The sequence below is a fragment of the Ursus arctos genome, unplaced genomic scaffold (assembly GCF_023065955.2).
Source record: "Ursus arctos isolate Adak ecotype North America unplaced genomic scaffold, UrsArc2.0 scaffold_18, whole genome shotgun sequence".
In the NCBI taxonomy this organism is placed as follows: Eukaryota; Metazoa; Chordata; class Mammalia; order Carnivora; family Ursidae; genus Ursus; species Ursus arctos.
Genome location: NW_026622852.1, coordinates 15,272,624 through 15,297,438, shown reverse-complemented (window position 1 = coordinate 15,297,438; position 24,815 = coordinate 15,272,624). Strand labels below are relative to the sequence as shown.

Genomic DNA, 24,815 nt, shown 5'->3' with positions numbered 1-24,815 from the left:
GTTCCTGCCAAGAATGTGAACCTGGTTCTCATCAGGCCTCCAGAGCTACCAACTGGTTTACAGCAAACATAGGGGACAGGGGGAGACACTGACACTTAAGGGTGCAGTCAGTAAAATCCTGAATGGGGACGCTATGGGACAACAAGAAAAAGGGGAAAAGGAGGTGGCGGAAGCATTATTAGCTCATACGTGTCATGAGTGGACCCCCTCTGGAATCTTATTTGAAAAAACCAAGTTCAAAAAAGTCCGTGAGACAATAGGGAAAAGGAGAGCAGTGTCCAGGCAGCGAAAGCTAAGGAAACAAGAGGCGATTTGCTTGGGTCTACGAGAGTTCTTATCTATTCAAATTACAGACCATGGTGAACTGAGAAATGGCAGAGCTGGGAACTGGTCACCGGACAGGTGATCCTTACTCTGGTTTGCAGCTGTTTAAAAACTTCCCACAGTGCAAAGCTTCAGGCAAATCTGTGGGCCTGCCCTCTGCTCCTCTCCCAGAACCGCATACGACATCTACTTGAGCTGGGAAGGATCTCACCCGAGCCTAAGGCATCTTAGATGACCCGCTCACCTGTCGATGAACTGATCAATAATGACGATATCACCGGGCTGAATCTCTTCCCTCAAGGAGCCGCAGGCTGTGGTCACTATGACGTGTGTGCAGCCCTCCTCCTTCAGAGCCCAGATGTTCGCCTGGTAGTTGACTTTCGAAGGCATGATGGTATGCTGTCTCCCGTGCCTGTGGGAAGGAGTGGATACAGCGGGACAGTGAGCAGGGCACTGGAATACTGTTAGAAGAGAAAACTCAGTTTATAGCAGCACCTTCCAGCCCTTGCCATCAAAGCACTTTTACGGGCAGAGGCCAGGGGATAACTCACCTACTGCAAATACAAACCACTTGGTCTTAAAGTACAGGCCACCTTTCCATGGCATGCATTTATTTTCCTATCAAGAGCCAGTAAGGCGCCCATGAAGAAAGATATAAAATAGGAGGAGAAACTCAAGCTCCCAGTTGACTCTCTCCCTTCGTCTGATCACCCAAATAAGTTAATGAAACTTTCAAAATAATTACAGTTCCCAGCTGTTATGACACTAGCAGGTTTCGTCCAAGAACCAGTCACCTCACGCATGACCACTGTTAGTAGCTGAATTGTGCCCCCCCCCACCCCCACCCCCCACCCCCTGGCCAGAATCCATATTTTGCAGCCCTAATCCCCAGTATGTCAGAATACACCTGTGTTTGCAGGGAGGGTCTTTCATATGGTAATGAAGTTACGAGGGCATTAGGGTGGACCCTAATCCAGTGTCCTCACAAGAGGAGGAAATCTGGACACAGACTTACACACTGGGAAGAATGTGTGAAGATACAGGGAGAAGATGGCCATCCACGAGTCAAAAAAAAAAAAAAAAGAGAGGTCTGGAATAGGTCCTTCCCCCACAAGCCTTCAGAAGGAACCAATCCTACTGACACCTTGATCTTGGAAGTGTAGCTCCAGAACTGTGAGCAAAGAACCTTCTGTGTCCACCCAGTCTGCGTCAGCTCAAGCAAACGAACACAACCACCACCGACTTCCTACCACACTTCAAATAAAATCCAAACACCTAACCATGGCCCTCGTGTCACTTGGGCACCAGTGTCCTAATGCAACCTCAGCTCTTGTCCCACGTCAGCCTTAAGGGCCTCCTCGCTGCCCATCTCTGCTCAGTCCTGCTCAGGCCTCCAGCCCGCTGAGCTCTCTACTCCAACGTCACCTCTGCAGAGAAGTGCTTTCCATGACCACCGAGTCAAAGTCACACCGCTATCCCCTTTCCTTTCTACCATCTGTTGGTAACTCAAACTACAGTTCCTTTTTTTTTTTTTTTTTAAAGATTTTATTTATTTATTTGACAGAGATAGAGACAGCCAGCGAGAGAGGGAACACAAGCAGGGGGAGTGGGAGAGGAAGAAGCAGGCTCATAGCGGAGGAGCCCGATGTGGGACTCGATCCCGGTACGCCGGGATCACGCCCTGAGCCGAAGGCAGACGCTTAACCGCTGTGCCACCCAGGCGCCCCCAAACTACAGTTCCTTTTCCATGTCTATCTTCCCGAGAGGGTGAGGCCCTTGTCTGTGCTCCTGGCCGGGATGCAGAACACGACCAAGAGTGCCAGTAAACGGCCAGTCAAGGGAACCCAATTTCTAAAGTTATTGTTAAAAATTCACATTAGATGATAGACTTCTATAAGCAGTATTTCATAGAGAGTTAAAATCATTCTGGGCTGCCTGAAAAACTACCAACAGAACGGTGTAATGGTCCACCACGGAAGGGCCAAGTGTGATAATGCAGAAACAGGCTTTCAAGGAAGTAGGTGAACACACAAAAATCTCACTATTCTACAATGATGATTAAGTTTGGGCTTTAGAGTGGAAGTGCCTGGATTCAAATCCTAGCCTTGCCATTTACTGGCGATGTGACCTCACAGCCACTCAGTGCTCTCAGTCTGATTTTTTCCACCTAGAAAATGGTTAATAATATTACCTGCATCATAGGGTGGTTATTAAATATCCCTTGTATCATCCCGTGTTAATATTAGAAGAAAAACTTTATGTCTTTTCTGTTCACCAAGAGAATTGTGAAACACATCAAAATGCTTTGAACATAGTTTCAAACAGGCAGAGCATATGAGGGTTTTTACCCTGAGTGCACAGATGGCCTCTCAGAGGTGGAGGTCCGTGAATACGCAGACAGTATATGCATTTTCCCAAGGCTGGTCTCCAAAACACTAATCACAGTTTTCAAAAGAAATTCAAAAACCCGAAGTCATTAAGAAACACTTGCATTCAAGGGACAAACAGTTCCTAGTCCAACACAATTCAGTTCATCGGGTAGGAGTATAAAACCCTCACCAGAGGGCCACACCATCAGCTGCTTTCTCTTAGAGCCTGGAAAAAAATGAATCAGTCCCCCAGCAATGACCACGGGACCAACAAAGAAGGCTGCCTGAAATCGACCCCAAGTGACCATCTAAAACTAAAATTCAGTTGTACTGGATTCAGCAACGTCACTGCCACTAGTGTGGCAGCCGGCCTCTAGGCGGATCCCCCGTTTTCATGCTCAGTGTAATTCCCTCCTCCCTCCACTGCAGGTGGACCTGAGATTTGCTTCCGGTCAATGGGCTCCACCTCAGGGGGTCACTCCCACAAGCAGGTGCCACCTTGCCGGCCGGGCCCAGAGAGCCCCTCCTGCTGGCCACTATCATGGGAGCTCCACCCCTGGAGGGCACCACGGGACAGGGAGTGTGGACAAGCCGAGAGGAGCTGAATTCTGCCAACGACACCGGCGAGCCTGAATGGGGCTGCCGATGAGAACAAGTCCCTCGGTATACCTTGTGTGACCTTGTGTAACCCTGAGCAGGGGAACCACCTAAGCTGTGCTCACACTCCCGATGTTGAGAAACTGTGGGACACTGTGTGTGAAGTCGCTGCCCTTGTGGTAATTTGTTCACAGCATGAGAAAACTAATACATGAGGTCTGACTAATTTCCAGCTGTGTGGTAGAGATGAGTCGCCCCGTCTGTAATAGTAGAACAGCTTTTCAAGGAAACAATGTGGATACCAACGGGAACCCGCTCCCTGCAAACCCATAACTACTACCACACAGGGGGTCGTGAATGAAGCAGTTTCTCTTGTTAATTAGAAGAAAAACAATAAATAAGGAAAAGCACCTCTCCTCTGGCAGTGAGAACTAAATCCAGAAGCTTCAATTTTAGTCAGATTCATTCTATTGTCTACTGATTATTTTAACCGCTTTTCCAGCCTAAGGGGAATTGGGGTGAGCTCTCTGATCTCCGAAGTCACTAGAATTTACCCAAAACCGTAAGCAGTCGACAAAGGTTACTGAGGTGCTCTGACTCTACCAATACGAAGAACTCACGCCCACACCATCACTCTCTCCAGGATCTGAGTCAAATGTAAACCCTCCTTTAATAGCAATATTCAAAAAGCTTAAAACACCTTACCGTGCAAGGAGGACGCAATCGACGTTCTTGATCTTCCCCAAAATTAAGGCATCGGAAGGCTGAACGTAATGAAAGATGGTTACAACCCAATGACTTGAACTCATTCATATACAAACGATTTAAAAAACTGCCATTTCAATTGTTCCACCACAATAGGATTCATGGAAACGTGGAAGATACACTTGAAAGAAGTAAGGGAGTCCAGATTTGACCTCAATCAACACAGAGCCGTCCGGAGGCACGGGGGCAGGAGGCCTGCCTCGGGTGCGTGGGCAGGTACCATTTAGTAAGATCTACTTGTCGCAAGCACCCTGGGGGGCTCCAATGTCATGCTGGTCAAATACAGATATGTCAAGGGTACCTGGCAGGTACAAGAACAGGTGTGAGAGTAAAATGTGGTAAGGAGGCCACTGCCACAGAACTTAAGAACTCAGCCCCGGAACCGCTTGCCATGCCAACCAAGTCTAAGAGGGCCATGGGATGACCGGAGGTAACAGAGGGGAAGGTCCTGAGAACTGGAGAGGGCTCAGAAAACACGAGGCCATGAGATGAGCCAAGCTGAGAGCAGGACTTAGAGAACATGAGGTCAGTCTAAGGACTTGGCTGGAAAGGAGGGCTGGGAGGAACTGCCACATACAGGGATCCTGGGAGGAGGACCAGAAGGTCCGTCGTGTTTGGAAGTAGCAGTATGGGACTGGGAGAAGGTCGACACCTCATCCTCTCTGGAAGACACAGGAGCTGGGAGAATAAGTAGCTGCCTTTTAATAGAAAAAGACGAGTGTTTTATTTTTAGTTGAGTTATGCTATTGATTTCTGGACCCTCAGGAAATCCCCCCACCGCCTTGGGCCAGGGCTTACTAAGAAAAGACCACTTTGCATTATTTGTTCCTGTTTGCCATCTGTCGGCATAATTAATGTGGAAGACCTATAGGCCCCAAATTAGAAGCTAATTTGAATGCAGTGATCTGAAGACGTACAGCTGCTATCTCTGAAACGAGTCTCTGGCTTCTAGAGATAAAAACTGAGAAGTTACATGTGCAGGGTCTCAATCCTACGAGGTCCAAGACACTCCTAGGGACACTACTTCAGCTGGTAGAGCCCAATGACAAGACCACTGGGCCCTCTCAGCCTGGGGCAGACAGCCCTGTGCTGCCAAGACAAAAGCAGTTAAAAAATATATATATATTTTTTTAATGTAAAAACCAAACCAGCAAGAAAAAAGGAAAAAGCTGGTATGTCTCCACTAAAGGGATGGATAGTGACCTTGCCAAAGGGAGTATCCACATATTTTTCAGTTCTTCCTTCTAAGATTTCTGGATCATCCAGGCCTGTTCCACCAATTATTCCAATCTAAAGGAGACAATAAAAAGACAACATATTTGGTCATTTTACAGTAGAAACAAAATCATTACTTCAAGCAAATTCATTTATTCACATACATACGCTCTTCTCCATTCCTGCTAAGCCCTAGTCACTTTTTCTTTAAATTAGTCTCAGAGGTAGAATTTAGTGATTCATCAGTTGCATACAATACCCAGTGCTCAGTAATTCAAGTGCCTCCTTAATCCTGTCACCCAGTTACCTCTTCTCCCACCCACCTCCCCTCCAGCAACCCTCAGTTCGTTTCTTAGAGTTCAGAGTCTCTTATGTCTTGCCTCCCTCTCTATTTTCTTATTTTATTTTTCCTTCCCTTCCCCTATGTTAACTGTTTTGTTTCCTAAATTCCACATACGAGTGAAATCATATGGTATTTGTCTTTCTGACTTAATCTCACTTAGCATAATTCCCTCTAGTTCTGTACGTGTTGCTGCAAATGGCAAGATTTTGTGGTTTTGATGGCTGAGTCGTACTCTGTTGTATATATTTACCATATCTTCTTTATCCATTCATCTGTCAGTGGACTTCTGGGCTCTTTCCATAGTCTGGCTATTGTGGACATTGCTGCTATCAACACTGGGGTGCAGGTGCCCCTTCAGATCACTATGTTTGAATCCTTTGGATAAATGCCTAGTACTGCAATTGCTGGGCTATAGGATGGCTCTATTTTTCACGTTTTGAGGAACTCCATACTGTTTTCCACAGTGGCTGCACCAGCCTGCATTCCCACCAACAGTGTAAGACGAACCCTTTCTCCTCATCCTCGCCAACACCTGCTGTTTCCTAAGTTATTAATTTTAGCCATTCTGGCTGCTGTGAGGTGGTATCTCATTGTGGTTTTAATTTTGCATTTCCCTGATGCCAAGTGATCCGAACATTTTTCATGTGTCTGTTGGCCATTTGGATGTCTTCTTTGGAGAAATGTCTGTTCCTGTCTTCTGCCCACTTCTTGACTAGACTTTTTGGTTTTTGGGTGTTGAGTTTGGTAAATTCTTTATATATTTGGCTACTAGCCCTTTATCTGATAAGACTTTTGCAAATATCTTCTCCCGTTCTGTAGGTTGCCTTTTAGTTTTGTTGACTGTTCCTTTGCCGTGTAAAAGATTTTTATCTTGATAAAGTCCCAATACTTCATTTTTGCTTTTGTTTCCCTTCCCTCCAGTGATGTGTCTAGCAAGAAGTTGCTGCGGCCAAGGTCAAAAAGGTTGCTGCCTGTGTTCTCCTCTAGGATTTTGATGGATTCCTGTCTCACATTTAGGTCTTTCATCCATTTTGAGTCTATTTTTGTGTATGGTGTGAGGAAATGGTCCAGCTTCATTCTTCTGCATGTGGCTGCCCAATTTTCCCAACACAACTTGTTGAAGAGACTGTCTTTTTTCCATCGGATATTCCTTCCTGCTTTGTCGAAGATTAGTTGACCATAGAGTCGAGGGTCCATTTCTGGGTTCTCTATTCTGTTCCATTGGTCGATGTGTCTGTTTCTGTGCCAGTACCATGCTGTCTTGGTGATCACAGCTCTGTAACAGAGCCTGAAGTCTGGAATTGTGAGGCCACCGGCTTTGGTTTTCTTTTTCAACATTCCTCTGGCTATTCGGGGTCTTTTCTGGTTCCGTACAAATTTTAGGATTGTTTATTCCAGCTCTATGAAAAATGCTGATGGTATTTTGATAGGGATTGCACTGAATGTGTGGACTGCTCTAGGTAGCATAGACATTTTAACAGTAGTTGTTCTTCCAATTCATGAGCATGGAACGTTTTTCCATTTCTTTGTGTCTTCTTCAGTTTCTTTCATGAGTGTTCTATCGTCTTCAGGATACAGATCCTTTACATGTTCGGTTAGGTTTATTCCTAGGTATCACAGGGTCGTGGATGCAATTGTAAATGGGATCGACTCCTTAATTTCTCTTTCTTCAGTCTCATTGTTAGTGTATAGAAATGCCACGGACTTCTGCGCATTGATTTTATATCACGCCATGTTGCTGAATTCCTGTATGCGTTCTAGCAATTTGGGGGGTGGAGTCTTTTGGGTTTTCTACATAGAGTATCATGTCGTCTGCGAAGAGTTAAGAGTTTGACTTCTTCTTTGCCAATCTGGATGCCCTTTATTTCTTTTTGTTGTCTGATTGCTGAGGCTGGGACTTCCAGTACTATGCTGAACTGCAGTGGTGATCGTGGACATTCCCTGCTGTGTTCCTGACCTTAGCAGAAAGCTCTGTGTTTCCTCATGAGGATGATATTAGCTGTTTTTCGTATATGGCTTTTATGATATTGAGGTATGTTCCCTCTATCCCTACATGGCAGGGAAGGGGGTCTCCCCGGTTCTGCAGCTCACTGGGCCGCTGCTCACAGAGTGGTCACCTGACAGTGCCACGGTTCCGTTTATCCAAACCCCAAGCTGAGAGCTCACTCTTGGGTTCTCTGTTTGCAGCCGGCTTCCGCATCCTGATGTCTGGGAGCTCTGCTACACTCAGGCACCCCCAGTCTTCCTGTGACCCTGGGATATCCTGAGACCACACTGTCCCACCTACGATTCTGCCCCTCTTCGCCCCCTGAGCACATTTCAGGCAGGGAAGTCCCTCACCGGAGCACACTTCTAAAAGTTCTGATTTAGCGCTCTGCTGTCACTTGCCGGTAGCCAGCTGAGGAAGGCTCCCTCCCTCCCGTGGTCTATCTTCCCATTTATCGCCTCATTGTAACATTAGATAAAGAAACGAGAAAGATTTTCTTTCCTATGCCACTAAAATCACAGAGTTGTAAGAGATCATGGATAGAAGAGTTGGGAAAAGCATGAAAAGTTAGTCTCATGTATATTTATAAAATCAAACTATCCTTTCTATATATATATATATATTTTAAGTCCAAGTGTAGTGTTGCATTTTCCAGAGATGAACTTATCAGCCCTAGTCTTTGGGGGCTAATGGGAGTTACAGGAACCTGGCCCTGCAACTCCAGAGTTAATCTAATTCGATGACTACGAAACACAAACAAGAGCAGTTACAAAGACAGCTAAATATTAACTGAATTGTTAACTAAAAATTAAATGACGGAGATCATTAAGCCTTCTCCGGGCTGATAAGGAAGAATAGTATTTAAATTATCAGTCACAAGTTAGAGAGAGGACACTTCATTAGAAACCAAATGGAAAGTGACCCGAGCATTTTTTTTCAATGAAAAGCTTGTCACTTGAGTAAAATTTCTACTCAATGAAAGCAGCTCCTTGAGAAAAAAATCCAGGTTAAGAAGTCACTGAGCACCCGAATAATTTTCAGATCAGGTTACACGAGTTGATTTTATATCATTATGAATGGCTACCTCTCTGGCCCTCAGTTTTCTAGAAACAAAACCAAACCAAACAGGAGGGGCAATTTAGTGAGATTTTACTGAACAACTGCTAGTTACAGGATTCAGAAGTTTAAAAGTGTCCCCACAACTTCCTCAAGCGGCTAAACCAGTTTTTGAAGTTGGCGCCACCTTGTGGTACGTTGTTGAAACCACAGCAGGTTCCATTCTGGGCCAACCCCACCTCTCTCTCCTTACCACCACAGATCATCGTTAAGACTAACCAGTATTAGTTGATTTTTAAATCAACAGAAGTGTTTGTTTAAGTCAGTACACTTAAATCATGCCAATCCACTAGAAAAAAATTGTAAATCAGTGTCATATGATCCTAACCCTCCCTCCATCTGGCTTCTCCATTTTATCCTGTGTTTCATGCATTTCGGAGTCACCCCAGACCATGGGGGCGGGGCTAATAAACTGCCCAGCCCTTCGTCCTCACCCTAGGTCACAAAACTGAACTGCTGACTCTGAAAGTATTTTCGGCCTAATCTTGGGGGATTCTGTTGCTCTTGAAAGCTTCTGCCTTTTTTTTTTTTTTAAAGGCTTATTACCACTTTGACTTGGCTGTTTCTGGATGTCCCCTGGGCCACAGCATCTCATATTCTGGATTCAACACTGGATTCTCAGACTTGCACAAACACAACAAAACTGACTGTTGTGAAACCACCTCCCGGTTTGGGGCCAGCTAGCCCAAAACCGCGGCAGTGACTAACAAATGCTGACCAGGGGTCCTGCCGAAGTTCAGTGCCCTTGAGCCCACGGTAAGCAGCCCCAAGCTTCAGTCCACAGCACCCCAGCTGCATGACTGCATTAGGTAGCTGGTAACTCAGCCCCCCGGAGAGCAACATGGACTGGGCATGAAAGCAAGAGCCGTCCAGAAAGGCTGGGATGGGGTCTCTGGCACTGGAATTATCCGTAGGTGGGCATGTCCAGTCACCCAACCGGCTCCAGTTGTTTATAGAAAGTCCTATCTTGCAAGGTATACAGGACAAGCGTAGCAACTGCCTACTGCCACAGCGAGAAACGGACCTCTAACCATTTTCCTGCAGCAGAGAGAGGCCATCAGTGCCAGGATGGGGCAATGTCGCCACCTGCTGGCTCCACAGCAAAGTACAACTAGGATGGAACTTGCAAGCACCATAGCCTAATTCATTGTCACCTGGAGCCTCTAAATTCAATAGCTGACTCAGTACCTGCCTTGGTAATAAAGTCACTGCATCTGAGTACTTAGATGTCCCAGGCACTGTGCTAAGTACTCCAGCCACCTTACTTCATTTGATCTTCACAACCACCCAGTAAGATATGCCCTACAGTATTATACCCATTTTCCCCAAGACAAAAGAAAAGCATCAAGTTAAGAAACTCGTCCAACAATAAATTATAAGAAGGAAAGACAGAAAAGGAACCCAGGTCTTTCATGCTCAACTGCTATGATGTATTGTCTCCCAATATCTCCTGGAGTCCTTTAGAACATCATACCCCATCAGGAAAGTTTTACTCTCTCCGTGTACTGAGGAAACTGATGCTCAGAGAGGCCAAGTAACGACACTCGGGAAGCAACGACAAGACCTTACCAGGCCTCCTGGGCCAGAAGCACCAGCGTTTAGTCCAGGTAACCCTAGACGGCCTAGAAATATATATGAGGACTGGGATGGAACTTCTGGGCCAATCCTGCCCAGCCAGGACTTCCTTACACGGGATAAAGCTCTGAAACAGAGAATCCCTGGTCAATCATGGTCATTGCCAACTTTTAACAGCTACTGGTTCATCTCGCACTTTCCCACTGACAGACCACTGAGTCAATTTCCTTAAAAAGAGAAGAGGGTTTGACTTCCTCCCTGAGAGCGCAAAAGCATTTTATCTAAATGTTGGCTTGACCTGGCCAGAATGGTTATTTCCAGCAATGCTGAAAGGGCTCCTATGAACCCCTACCCTTTGTCTATTTCCCCTAGTACCAGGACCCAGGAGATTTCACACATCCCACTTGGTTGCAAGAACCACTCGCCATCACTTTGAGGCCTGGATACACTACCTCCAAGAACCTAGCACTCCGTGTCGGCATTCTCAAACCACAGCAGCCCGAGCAGCTGAGTCTAGCTCATGGCAGGGAGGTGGGCTGCCTCTGAGTGCTTCGAACTCACGATGAGGCGAGAGGACCAGAGCTCACGCCGGCGGCGATCCCTGATCTGAGCACTTCAGGCCTTCAGCTCTGGTTGCCATGGGCATATTTGGCAAGTGCAAGAGACAAAAGTTCTTTTATGGAGCCAACCTGGCTTGGAGCCTCCCAGAGCCTTGTAAAATCCCGGAAGCCCAGCTGTGTGGGGAGAGAGTGGCCAAATGTCTCAGTCTGGGTGGCCTGTTCAAAACCCGCACTATGGTCCACAGAGACTGCTGGTGGCCCAATCTCGGACAAGACGCTCCTCGCTGTAAGCCGCCCTTGCGGGTGACGGTTATGGGCTGCATTGGTTCTCCCCTCCCCAAATCCTCGGTTGAAGCCCCAACACCCAATACCTCTGAACGTAACGATTGTGGAAAGAGGCTCTTTGATGAGATAATTAGGTTAAATGCAGTCACAGGGAGGGCCCTAATCCATGATGACCAGTGGCCTATAAAGCAAGATCGGGGGGCGCCTGGGTGGCACAGCGGTTAAGCGCCTGCCTTCGGCTCAGGGCGTGATCCCGGCGTTATGGGATCGAGCCCCACATCAGGCTCTTCTGCTATGAGCCTGCTTCTTCCTCTCCCACTCCCCCTGCTGTGTTCCCTCTCTCGCTGGCTGTCTCCATCTCTGTCGAATAAATAAATAAAATCTTTTAAAAAAATAAATAAAGCAAGATTGGGAACACACACACCCCCAGAGGGAAGACCGTGTGAAGCGCAGGAAGAAGCTGGCCATCCGCACGCCAAGGAGGCCTCAAAAGCAACCCATGCTGCTGACAGCTCGATGTTGGCCTTCCCGCCTCCAGGCTCTGAGGAGATACCCTTCTGTTGCTTCAGGCGCCCGGCGTGTGGTGCCTCGTTACGGTGAGGCTAACACACTAACACAGGAGTGTGGTATTTCGGTCAGATAACCTTAGGGCTCAGGACATCCAACCGACCTCCCCTCACAAAGTCGGGATGTTACTCCGATGGGCAGACACCCTCTCAAAGATATAGTTGTGCCTCCCGAAATTGCCCATTTTTCTGAGAAGGCTTTTCCTCAACTCTTACTGTATTCTGCGGAGCTCTCCCCTTGTGCGACAGCAGCAGCAATCTGCCCGGTGCTCCCCCTGGGTCAGCTCCTGGACAGGAGAGTCCCTCGGGGAGCTCTCGATACCAAAGCTCAGGTCCGAGATTCCAGAGACTCGATGAACTGGGCAGGGCAAGGTGTGCAGCCAGCATCGAGGGGCCTAGACCTTGAAGTTCCACAGCGTGGGCCGGCTGAGTGTCACAGGCTAAACCATGCTCCTGAGAGAGGTCCTGTCTGTGTCCTGATTCCCAGAACCTGTGCACGTTACCTTACCTAAGTCAAAGCTCTTGAGATAGGGAGATCATCCTGGATTATCCGGATAGGCCCTAAAGGTAACCATAGGCGTCCTTATAAGACGGTCCCATGAGGGAGAAGGCGACCTGATGCCAAAGAATGTTGGTGACTTCTAGAAGCTGGAAAAGCAAGGAAACAGACGCTCTCTCGGATCCTCCAAGAGAAGCTGCCCTACCAGCCAGGTGTTAGTCCAGCAGGACTCATTCTGTACTTCTAACCTCCAGGACTGTGAGAGAATCCCTGGGCACAGTTTGAAGCCGTCGGGTCTGTGGTGATGGTTACAGCAGCCACAGGAAACTCGTACGCCAAGAATCACCTGAAGGGCTTGTCAGAAGTGCAGATGCCTCTTCAAAGCTCTCTGGGTCAGCAGTCGTCACATTTTCGCTGGATTCTGAATATACGGAGGCTCTTCAAAACCCAGACTGCAGCCCCCCACCCCCATGCTCCTGATTCAGCAGGACTGGGATGGGGCCCGATAATGTGCATTTCTGACAAATCCCCAGGGGGCTGCGGATGCATCACGCACATTGAGAACTACTGCCGTAGCTGCTTCTGAGACACGGGCTGGAATACGGTGATCGCAGTCACAGTGAAGGATGAGGGTCCACTGCGCACGAAAATGTATATCCCGTGTGCTCATCTGTACCTTACTCCGTGGAATTAGGAGAATCAAAGGAAATAATGCATTAATATCTGCCACTGTTTCTGTCTCTCCTCCCACCTCCAGCAAAAGCAAAATAAAAATAAACACCCCTCCAGACAACAGAAGGCCCCTTATCTTAGGTCTTTCTCTGCTGGTCAGGACACACACCGGGCCGCCCCTGCATCTCCTCACCAGGCCATCTCTGTCTGTCCCTTATCCAAGGGAGTGTCTGGAAACCCATGTGGACATTTCCGGCTGCCACGATGACTGGGGGGAGGGGACTGGCATTTTGTGGGGAGGGGTCCAGGATGCACCAGAGATCCTACAATGCCCAGGACAGTCCTACAAAAGGACTGTTCTGCCCAAAATGCCACCATGGCCCTAAGCAAAAAAATGAAGGCTTGCTCATCCTCTGGCTTCCAAATGGGACCCGTGGGTCAGCTGTCCCCTGGTTTCTGAGGGTCACTCAAGGACTTTCAGTCTGAAGGCCTCTGCCAGCCACACTCAGGTGCCAAAAGGAGAACTTAAAAGGCCCATTCATCCCAGTCTAGACTCCGTGACTTGTCTGTCTCTCTTAATGCCATTGTGCTGATAGCCCACCACCCACTTCTGATGGGACCATATGCCCTCCTTGTCATAACAACCATGATTCATAAGGCTTATTTTTAATCCCCCATGGCAAAGGCTGGGCAGCAGCCTGGGGGAGCCACAGCCCATTGAAAGAGCCCTTTAGAATGTTCTGTTGGGGTGCCAAAGACCTGTTCAGCCCTCTGCATGGTCATGCATACCACCTGCCCATGGCTGATGCCGGAGGATGCTGTCTCCCTGGGGTCCTCCCAACAACAGCTGTCATTAATACCACGGGAGAGCATCCAGTGCGCACAGGGGGGCAGGCTGCATGATCTCTCTACTCACACAATAAAACGGGGCCCAAGACCACATGTCAGGTTTCAGAACTGCTTCACAGCATCTGGTTGGTGGAGGGCCAGGCTCCAGGCCCAGTTCTATCACTATCTAGGTCCAGCGGTGTAGTTCTGGACACCTTAGTCCATCTCTCCGGGCCTTAGCTTTACGTCCACAAAAAGGGGTTTGTGTGGCTACAGGGTCTTCAGAAATGTCCCAGCTCTCCAGTCTACGATCTGGGGAGGGCGTATGGTTTTCTGAGCCTGGTTTGCTCTGCACGCTAGCACCTGCAGTCTCCCGTACGGGATGTTGCCTCAGCAGTCTGGGGGATTTGGTGTTGCCACCGTGGAGGCTCGGAGCAAAGCTGTCACTTTTCTAAGCTCAAAGAGCAATCAGCAGGCAGGCCTAGCACTATTCGTCCCTCTTAATTTTATATTCAGCAGCTCGCCAGGACCAAAAATACCCGTCATTCAATAATTACATCAGGGCCCTAATCAGCCCCCATTCTGCAGTTAAGTGCACTGCACTAATTTGCCCGGGAAGCTGTGTGGCTGGAGAATGCCAAGCAAGACCGAAGTGAGACTGTTTTCAACATCATCCCTCTCTGTGAGGGAGGCAAACCATAAGGGACTCTTAACTATAGGGAACAAACAGGGTGGCTGGAGGGGCGGCAGGTGGGGGACAGGGTAACTGGGTGAGGGCATTGAAGAGGGCATGTGATGTATTGAGCACCGGGTGTTGTATGCAACTGATGAATCACTGACCTCTACCTCTGAAACTAATAACACAGTACATGTTAATTAAATTGAATTTAACTAAAAAGAAAAATTTTTTTTTAAATCATCCCTCTCTGCTTTTAATGTCACTTTAAGGGTATTCCTGCAAGGGAAAGGTGCTCACTTCCTGTTTACCCACTGAAACCTGCAGACTAGTAAGACCTATGACAATAACTGCTGGAGAAAAGACATGAAAATTAATTTCAGCTCCCCCCTCTTATAAGCACTAACATTTAATAAGTTTCAACGATGTGCCAGACACATAATTGTAACCATCCCAGCAAACCCTGCAGGAAAGCCCCACTTCGAGACGGACACCTAAGGCACTGGCTCACCTACTCTGCACATAAGCTTCATAAAAGCCTTCTGCCTTGTTCTCTGTTACCGGTAAGGTAGAGGCTTTCTACAAGTATTTGCTAAATCCAAGATTCTTTTCAAAATGTAAAAACGAATTTCATGTCTCTAAGTATGAATGCAACACTCTCCGCCCTACCCCTTCTCCTTGTGAGTGTCTCGTTAAAAGCTACAAGAGCCTGATAAACTCATCATTCTGGCTGAATCCGCACCGCAGGGACCTGCCTTCTCCCAGAAGTCAACACAAAGGCGGGAATGAGGGGATACCCGAAGAAGGATCTATCCCTGACCTTCCTATGCCATCGACCATGAATTTCTAAAGTCAAACAAATTAACTGAGTTCTTAGCCAATCGTGAACAACCTAGAAGAGATCTTGAATTTTAGCATCAATTTTTCCACTGCACTGTAATTCTACACACTCTCTCTTCCAAGGCACCAACCAGGATATAAGTGTTTCAAAGCCCCAGGGAAGCTCGCTGCACCCTTTAGAACTCGTGCCCTCCTCTGGCCAAAGCTCCCACCGAACAATGATCCCTTGTACGGAGACCTGTGAGGTCCGAGGGCACAAGGAAACTGATCTCTAACTTTCAAGGTTGCAAACAAAACAGTTTAAACTCAGAGGCCTCCAAACAGGGAGCGGCCCTGTGGTTCACTTCGGTGAGGTCAAAAAATCTCAGAATTCCCCAAGCATTGCCCTGCAGGGACAACTTCAGGCCAGAAAAGCCCTGCGTTTGGAGGAATAAGAAAAAAGCCGGAAGCTTGCAAAAAAGCTAGCACCCAGTTCACGTGGGCTCAGCAAGCCGAGTCGGAGCGGAAGCCTGAGTCCGGCAGGCACAAGGAGTTGGGTCTCAGCAGCTGCAGGCGCCCACCCTGCCGGCACCCTCGCTGGCCCCCAGAAAGCAGTGGTGAGGGGGAAGGCTGGGGGGCAGGCGCAGCCTCCACCCACTGCTCTTCTCCAAAGGGGCTTGCCCATTCCCCGCGCGGCGCGGGTACGTATGAGCCCGAGGTGGTGGTGGGGGGCGAGATTGCAAGCGTTCCCTCTCCCCCAACCCCTGCCGCTGGGCAAGCGACCCCGGGGCCGGGCCCCAGACCCTGGCCGCCGTGGCGGGGGCGCCACAGGCCGGGCGCGTGGCTCTGGGGCGCGGTCCCCCGGGGCGGGAGCGAGCGCACAGAGCAGGGCGGACTGCAGCCGCCGGGACGGCTCATCTCACCTTCACTGCCGTAGGGGTGGCACCTGAAGCCATGCCTGCGCGGGGTGGCGACTGCGGTGGCGGACTCGCGGGGCCCAGCAGCCGAGCCCGTGGGAGCGGCAGCGCGGGACTAAGCAGTGCGGAGTCCCGGGGGCGGCCCTGGCTCCTCCTCTTCCTCCCCGGGACAGCTGGATTGGCTGCTAGTGTGGGATCGCCCCCGCCACCCCCTTCCTCAATTCGAGGTTCCCGCGTCCCGCCCCTTCTGCAGACCTTTCCGGTTCTCCGTGGTTTCTTTCTCCGCCCCAGGTCTAAGTAACGGGTACACGACTAGGATAATAACGGAGACCGTTGGCTGAGCCCTTGTATTGGCCTACACTCTGCGCTTTATACTTTAACCAGCTCCGTTAACTTTTGCAAGACCCTACGAGGAAGAGCGCCACCCCGTGCTCTGCCCACTAATAGCTGCATTCTCGGCCTCCTGGGTAAAATCTGGCCGATCCGCGTTCCAGAAGTTCTCGCGGGAGGGAGACTCCTCCTCCCGAGGGAACTGGCTGTTTGCCGACCTTCCCTCCAGCTGCTGACACCCAGCGGCCGCGCCGTGCTCTTCCTACCGCCGCGACGACACCAGGGATTTGCTCCTGTCCCTTAATTCCTGGGGGACGAAGAAGGGACTGGGTTGGCCCCAGACTCGGGGATGACAAAAAGGAAATAAACAGACTAACGTGCTACTGGATAACCTTTCTGATGTGCAAACTATAGTTTACTCATCTTCAGTTTGCGAGGAGGCTTTTAAGGGGGTGAGACACTGCCAACCCCCAGTTTGGCTTGACGCGGCCAAGGCCATCTTTAACCCCTCCCACCCCTGCCAATGTCCAGTACACCCAGATTCAGAATCCAGACCGTGGGTTCATCGTTCAATACTGATCATTCCTGCCCCCGCCCCCCAACGCAGAGCACCAGATCTCCACTTGGATAATCCCTTCTTCTCAAAGTCCCCATCCCTCCCCTGCTAGGATAATCCAGTTTAACCTCCCTTGATGGATTAAGCTCCCCCAAACTAAATGCTGGGTGGCAGTCCTGTTCTGAGACTCAAAAATACTGCACGTTTTCGGGGATGGGAGGATGGCTGTGGAAGAATATACTGCCTTCTTTCCCTACAGAAGCAAAACACTGAAACAAAACACAAGTACAATTTCGCTTAAAATATCACTGCTGGGGGGGGCACCCATACAGCCTGTTCACCTAAATAGTAAAGACTTTCAGTCTCCTGTTATTTTTTGCTCTAGGTCTAACTTTTCTTACAATGTGAAGGTTGTTTTTTTTTTTCTTCCTAGTTCTTTTAAGTTATAAAATGAAATGGCTAAGAATAGAAAGGAGAAGATTGGGAGGTTCTTTTGAAAGGGCAGAAGGCTGGGAGTCCCTCAAATATGATTTTTTAGGAGCCTGTCTGCTGATTGTTCTGCTGGGGAACAGGAAGCCCACTGATCAGAAAGTAACTATTGTGGGGACCCTGATACCCTGGGGTTTATGGCTGCTTGGTCATTAGGGGACCTTGACCAACTTATGTGCTTTGATGTGACCAGCAAGTCCGGTTTCTACCCAGTATTGGGTCTCTGCCAAAAGCTATGCCCTGTAAACAGGTTGGATCCCGGAAGCATTAGAAGACCCTCAGAGAAGGAGGTGGAAACTTGAAAGGGGTTAAACTGGACTTCTGGACTTTTCTACTGTAACTTGCAGGTCTGGGCTCAATCATTTGCTCTTGAGCATGTGATGTCTGTGAAGGGAAAATTGTCCCAAATCTGGTCTGTTTTTTTGAGGGATGTAATTCACAAGCCATTTAATAGGAGGAAATTAGCAATTCTAGACAAAATTTAAGCAATTTTCTGACATCTTGTAAGAAACCAGGCACCCACTCACCAGCTGGCTGTCAGGCACTATGTGTGTGTGTGTGTGTGTGTGTGTGTGTGTGTGTGTGTGTGAGAGAGAGAGAGAGAGAGAGAGAGAAAGAGAGAGAGAGAGAGACATGTAGTTCAAGACAAATTTATCCACCTCCCAAGGGGATTCCTGCAGTTTTCGTCATTATGCATTATGAGAAAAAAGCATACAAATACTTAGGAGCATAGGACTGGCAAACTATAGGTGATTTGAACTCACAACAGCCATTACAGGTTGGTTTTTTTTTTTTTTTTAAGATTTTATTTATTTATTTATTTGAAAGAGAGAGTAAGTGAGAGCATGAGAGTGGGGTGAGGGGCAGAGGGAGAAGCAGACTCCCCACTGAGCCGGGAGCCCAACGTGGGGCTGGATCTCAGGACTCTGGGATCAGGACCTGAGCTGAAGACAGATGCTTAACCAGCTGAGCCACCTAGGTGCCCACAGGGTTCTTTTAATAAAAACCCATTTTAAAAGAATGTGTCAAAATAAGCTTTTAGAGGGGCGCCTGGGTGGGTTGGTTAAGTTTCTGCCTTCGGCTCAGGTCATGATCCCAGGGTCCTGGGATTGAGCCCCACATTGGGTTCCCTGCTCAGCAGGGAGCCTGCTTCTCCCTCTCCCTCTGTTGCTCCCCCTGCTTGTGCTCCCTGTCTCTCTCTCCCTCTCTCTCTCTCTGGCAGATAAATAAATAAAATCGTAAAAAAAAAAATAAGTTTTCAGAAAGTTAAAAACATAATACTCAAATAAATATACAGTCAGCCAGTGTCAGAGATGTTCTTAGCTCATTAGTAACGGAACCAGCAGGGTGGCAAAGCGAATTCAAAGGACGATATAAGAAGCTGAAACAAAGGGAAAGAGAATGTTAGAATAAGATGGCAAAATTAGATACAAAACTGATTTATGTTTTACAAAAAAATGAAACTGTAGCCTTCAGGGTTATCTTGTCTACCAATAGATACCATTTGTAGGTTTGCAAAAAAAAAAAAAAAAAGTAATCAATCATAACAAACAAGACATCTACCACCAGAGTCTGAAGACTTATCAATAAGAAACAATAAAACAAAGTTACAGCCCTTAGGTAAGGGGTCTGCAAACTTTACCTATTAAGAGGCAAAAATCAAGGAGTGTGTGAAGCTTAAAAATGTAGATGATGTGTAATCAAATGAACATGGCTGTATTCTAAAACAGCTTTATGGACACTAAAATTTGAATTTTATATATTGTTTACATATGACAAAATATTCTTCTTTAGATTTTCCCCCCCAACCACCTAAGATTATAAAAATCATTCTTAGTTTGAATCTATGCAAAAACAGGTAGAGAGCTGGTTTGGCTAAGGGTGAGGACCATTGTTTGCCACTCACCCCGGAAGCAGATGATCCTTGGGCAGACTTGTTGGATAAGGCCTTAACGTGTCTTTGAAAAGACAGACAGTAACCTTTTGGGCTTATTTCCAAGTTTTAGATAACTTTTTTTTAACAAGCCCTAGAATCAACGGAGGACAAAACTTGTAATTGGCATGGGGAATTGTCAGTAGGACAACGGGTATCTCAAGGGTCTATGAAAGTAACATCTTGCTCTACCCTTGTGTTCTTGCCCCATAAATTCCCTCTGTTCACCTGTACCCTTGTTTTTCTAAGACAATTCTAAAGGGGTACCCAGACCATCTTACAACAATCCTGATGATGACACTGTACAGATAGTTCAATAGCTTCTTCCTTTTTCGGGTAATCCCTCATACACCCTCCCCAGCTTCCAGCTCCTAGCCAACAATGGACTGAGATGGTGTTGCCCGTAGGTGTCCATACCACGTCTTGAGCAACGGTTCTTCACTGTCCCACGGTCCCTTCGTAGGGGGAGAGCCTCCAATAATTTGTGTCTTTAAATATGACTATATGACATGTTATTTTTTTTTAAGACTTCAAATCATTCCGGGATCAAATAGCCAAGAGGAAATTTCACACAAATGTGTGAAGTATGTCATCTCAGTCAACTGTATCAGTTTCCCCAGGGAATGGTCCCATCTCTTGCTCCTGCCCAGCGTGTCAATGCTGGATGGGGACTCCAGGAGAGACCCCAGCTGCTTGGTGACCCCCTCTTCAAGTGGGCATGTTAAAACCATCAAATCGTGATGGCTGAAGGAGCTCACATAATTCCCCACCACCTTTTAGAAATTTGGGCCAAAATGACAATACTAAATAGCCTGAGAGTGTCCTTTCAGAGCCCCAGTTTCTTGTGACTCAGATCTTTTTACAGTATTCCCGTATCACAGATACCATGGGTAAGGATGTTTTGGTCATAGCTTTTATCAGTGGATTCCAGGCTGGCATTGGAAGCTAGGGAAAGCCACTCTGGAAGTAGCAGAACATTGTCAACAAAATATCTTCAGAGGACAATAAGAAAATTAAGAGCAGTAGTAATACATTTTAGCAATTTTGTGCCTTCAGATTTTCAGTTAGGCAAGCCCATGATGAAGACACAAAGGCTCCCAGAGATGTCTGAACTGCTAGACTCAGGTTCAGAAACCTTAATGTCTTCGTTGTACATAGTGTGGCCATTGGAAAAAAATTACTACCAAGTAGACACAACAAACCTTAACAAAATTGTGTTCAGAGACATTTTTCTATAGGCAGTATTTAAAATAATTAACTTCTCTTTCACCTGTCATGGGAAATAGTAGCTGGTGTTTTTTAGGATAAGAAGTAAAAAGATACTGTTGGAGTGGATGTGGAGAAAGGGGAGCCCTCTTACACTGTTGGTGGGAATGCAAGTTGGTACAGCCACTTTGGAAAACAGTGTGGAGTTTCCTTAAAAAGTTAAAAATAGAGCCACCCTATGACCCAGCAATTGCACTACTGGGTATTAACCCCAAAGATACAGATGTAGTGAAAAGAAAGGGCACCTGCACCCCAATGTTCATAGCAGCAATGTCCACAGTAGCCAAAACTGTGGAAGGAGCCGAGATGCCCTTCAACAGATGAATGGATAAAGAAGATGTGGTCCATACATACAATGGACTATTACTCAGCCATCAGAAAGGTTGAATACCCACCATTTGCATCAACATGGATGGAACTGGAGGGGATTATGCTAAGTGAAATAACTCAAGCAGAGAAAGACAATTATCCTATGGTTTCATTCATATGTGGAACATAAGGAATAGCATGGAGGACATTAGGAGAAGGAAGGGAAAATTGAAGGGGAGGGACATCAGAGGGGGAGACGAACCATGAGAGACTATGGACTGTGGGAAGCAATCCAAGGGTTTCAGAGGGGAGGGGGTAGCCCAGTGCTGGGTATTGAGGAGGACATGTATTTCATGGAGAACTGGGTGTTACAGTCAAATAATGAATCATGGAACACTACATCAAAAACTAATGATGTACTGTATGGTGACTAACATAACATAAGAAAAACAAATAGATAAATACAGAGATAGATAAAAGATATGCAAATATGTACCAAGCCAGCCTTCAGGTAATGTTTCATTTAAAAAAATTAATATTATTTGGTATGTAAAAAAATATCTATAATTCAAGTTCTTTAACACTCCTGATTGTGGGAAATAACTGGATAAATTATTTTATTAGTTTTTAAAAAATACAGGAATGTATCTTCTCTCTGACACCATATAGTGTAGGCCATAATACCCTTTAACATGAACGTTTTAGTACTAGAGACTGGGATTTATTTTGTCACAGGAAGCTTAATTAATTTGACCTTTCTAAATTCCTTGTACTCATCTTATAGGTCAGTAATTATTATTTAGACTAAAAAAAATAAAGAAAAATGCTTCATGCTCCTGTTGTCAGAGTAAAGAAGCATAGTAATATGTTACAAGAGAAGAAAATATTATTTAAATCTAATATTTATAATGCATTTGTTGCAGGGCACTTTGTAGAGGGAATTAGAAGTTAAATTCATTAAAAAATATTTGTAACACATTTTAGATGGCAATCCCTAATAATGACCTTTAATAAAAGCAGAGTGTCCAACAATAAATATAACTTGACATCTGTATTTCTGGTTGAAGGAAGAACCATATGCTTTGAAATGAGATAAGCAAGGTCAATTCCAATGGGTCTATTTTGAACTTGGTGTGCTCCAGACAGCTGGTGGTTCCTGACGATTGAACTCTTGTTGCAATCCAGTCAAGTTCTACTCATCCAGTTTTCTCCATCTCTTCCTTCTATTCCAAGTCCATTTGACTCCAGAAATGGCTAGAAATAGCTTCCATTCCAAGTCATCTTATCTGTTCTTCAGTGTTCACTTCAAATTGTATCTCTCCTTTCATTTCTGGAGACCCTACGGAGGATGACTCAAGTTGCATATAATTGGGATTTATGGAAGAAGAATCATGTTTAGTTTTCCACTCTCCCTAGAATAATGCTCATCGAGAACATATTCTGGTTAACAGAATGACCGTCTATCCTGGAATCCCAGAATCCTGGGAACCTCACATCCTGTGAGGCCTATTATTATTTCTATAAGAGGATAAGCAAACTACAAGATGAAGCTCTCAACCCGACACACCTCTCTTGGTGAGGGAGAGGACGTTTGATGTTGTTCTAAAGAGACATGGGCCTTTCTGTGCTCTGTATAGAAAAGGAGCAGGAAGTTGTAAGTGCTCAATATATTTTTGGGGCGCCTGGGTGGCGCAGTCGTTAAGCGTCTGCCTTCGGCTCAGGGCGCGATCCCGGCGTGATGGGATCGAGCCCCACATCAGGCTCCTCCGCTATGAGCCTGCTTCTTCCTCTCCCACTCCCCCTGCCTGTGTTCCCTCTCTCGCTGGCTGTCTCTATCTCTTCAAATAAATAAAAATAAAATCTTTAAAAATATATATATATTTTAATATTACAGTTGCAACATAATCTGTTCTGTTCAGTATTTCACAATCAGAGCTATGACAGGTATTATGCAGTGAATGTTTGCGTCCTTCCGAAATTTGTATGCTAAAATCCTGACCTCCAGTGCCGATGGTATTAGGAGGTGAGTTCTTTGGGAGGTGATTAGGTCATGAGGGTGGAGCCCTTATGAATGGGATTAGTGTTTTTATTTTATTTTTTTTAATTTTTAAAAATTTTTAAAAGATTTATTTATTCTAGAGAGAGAGAGGGAGGGAGGGAGTGGGGGGAGGGGCAGAAGGAGAGAATCTTCAAGCAGACTCCCTGCTGGTTGCGGAGCCCTAGGACTTGGGGCTCCATCTCACAACCCATGACATCATGACCTGAGTTGGAAGCTTAATGGACTGAGCCACGAAGGCTCCCCAAAGGGTTAGTGCTTTTGTAGAAGAGACCCCAGAGAGCTCCCCAGCCCCTTCTGCCAGGTGAGGACACAATGAGAGGACGGCCATCTATAAACCAGGAAGCAAGACTTCACCAGGCACTGAGTTTTTCCGTACCTCTGTCGTGGACTTCCCAGCCTCCAAACACTGCGAGAAGTGTTTGCTTAAGCCACCCAGTCTGTGGTACTTTTGTTATAGCGGCCCAAACTAAGGCAATGAGAGACTCACAGGTTGGGTCCTTGAGTGGTTTCTGCTCTTCATTCTGCTTTTAGAACTTAAAGCACACCTGTGGGTGGCAAAGAAAAATTAAATTATAGGAAATAACTCTAATGGCATTTCTTCCTTTCACTGCTAAATCCATGTATTGTCTGGAAAGGAAGTCTTTTTTTTTAAAACAAAGTCTTAAAAATAAATTGGGAGTGGGATCATTTCTGTCTTCTGAATATCTTCAAAAGCAACAATAAAATAGTATTTATTGAAAACAATCTGTTCTTCATTTAATCCTCACACACTGTTCTAATCTCCATTTCACAGATGAGGAGATTAAGAGACATTGCTTTACCCTGGCCCCCCCCCTTTTTTTTTCCTGATCTGCCTCTATCAAAAGTTTCCTTGATTGTTTGGGGCCTTCAGGTCTTCCCCACCCCATCAAAAAGTCAATCAAGTCTATTACTCTTGTTAAGTTGTAAATGTCCAATGGCAGTTTAAAATGTTACCCCTCCTGGGGGCCTGCGGATTGTATGAAATTAAAGCAAACTAAGATAATAAAACTCTGGATGGAATGTGATGCTTGAGGAAGCACAAGGATGGGAGTTATCACGATGGTCATGTGAAGTCTTCGCAAATTTATATTAACTGGGGTCACTGGGATTCAGTCCTAAATCTGTCATAACAGCAAAGTCTGAACTCTTGATTACTACATTGTGCTTTGCACTGTGTGCTGGTTTTTAGCTAAATTCTGAAGGTAGAAAGATGTGTGACTTATACACTCTCAGCCCTTAAGGAACTCCAGTCTGGCGAGAGGCATTAGAGCTCATAAGACGGTGAGATTATGGGCGAAGTTTGAGACTGCATACTGGGTCCTGTGAAAGCACAGAGCAGGGCTCATTACCTCCTCTTCCTGGAGAAAGTGATATTTGAGCTGAGTCTTAAGGGATGAGCCAAGAAATTATGGAAGTGAGGGGTGTGTGTGTGAGGGTGGGTATGAGGGGAACTGAAGTGGCTAGAGAGAGTGGTTCAGATAATTAACTACCATATGGTCCATTAAGATTTGGAATGAAAATGATTGATTAGATTTGATTGATTATTAGGAAGTTGTCGGTGGCCTTTGAGTTAGCATGAACAAAAATTTGTGGTTTCAGATCAAAGACAAAAAAAAAAAAAAAAAAAGAAGGAAAAGCCAAAGCCGATGAGATGACATGGAAAGAACTTTATAGAGTTGTGGCTGGTTGGAAACATTATAAGGAATCTATGTTGGGGGTGGTAGGAAACTCGGCCTACC

General features: G+C 46.5%; 1 protein-coding gene across 4 annotated transcripts in view; it reads right to left on the bottom strand.

Annotated features, from left to right (window-relative positions):
• The window catches only part of MTAP (methylthioadenosine phosphorylase), a 42,445-nt gene extending 26,069 nt beyond the window's left edge, over window positions 1–16,376 (bottom strand). Inside the window, exons 1-5 of one of the 4 annotated variants that reach the window (XM_057313483.1) lie at window positions 16,120–16,357; window positions 12,758–12,877; window positions 5,259–5,345; window positions 3,996–4,054; window positions 569–736 (exon numbers count right to left, since the gene is read on the bottom strand). In XM_057313483.1, coding sequence (XP_057169466.1) covers window positions 569–736; window positions 3,996–4,054; window positions 5,259–5,345; window positions 12,758–12,877; window positions 16,120–16,152 — 467 coding nt within the window. In that variant the 5' untranslated portion in view covers window positions 16,153–16,357. Of the gene's footprint in view, window positions 1–568; window positions 737–3,995; window positions 4,055–5,258; window positions 5,346–10,743; window positions 12,879–16,119 lie in introns of those variants that run through there. The other 3 variants (XM_026506447.4, XM_044386893.3, XM_044386890.3) reach the window with 3 other exon arrangements.
• Window positions 16,377–24,815: the final 8,439 nt, after the last annotated feature.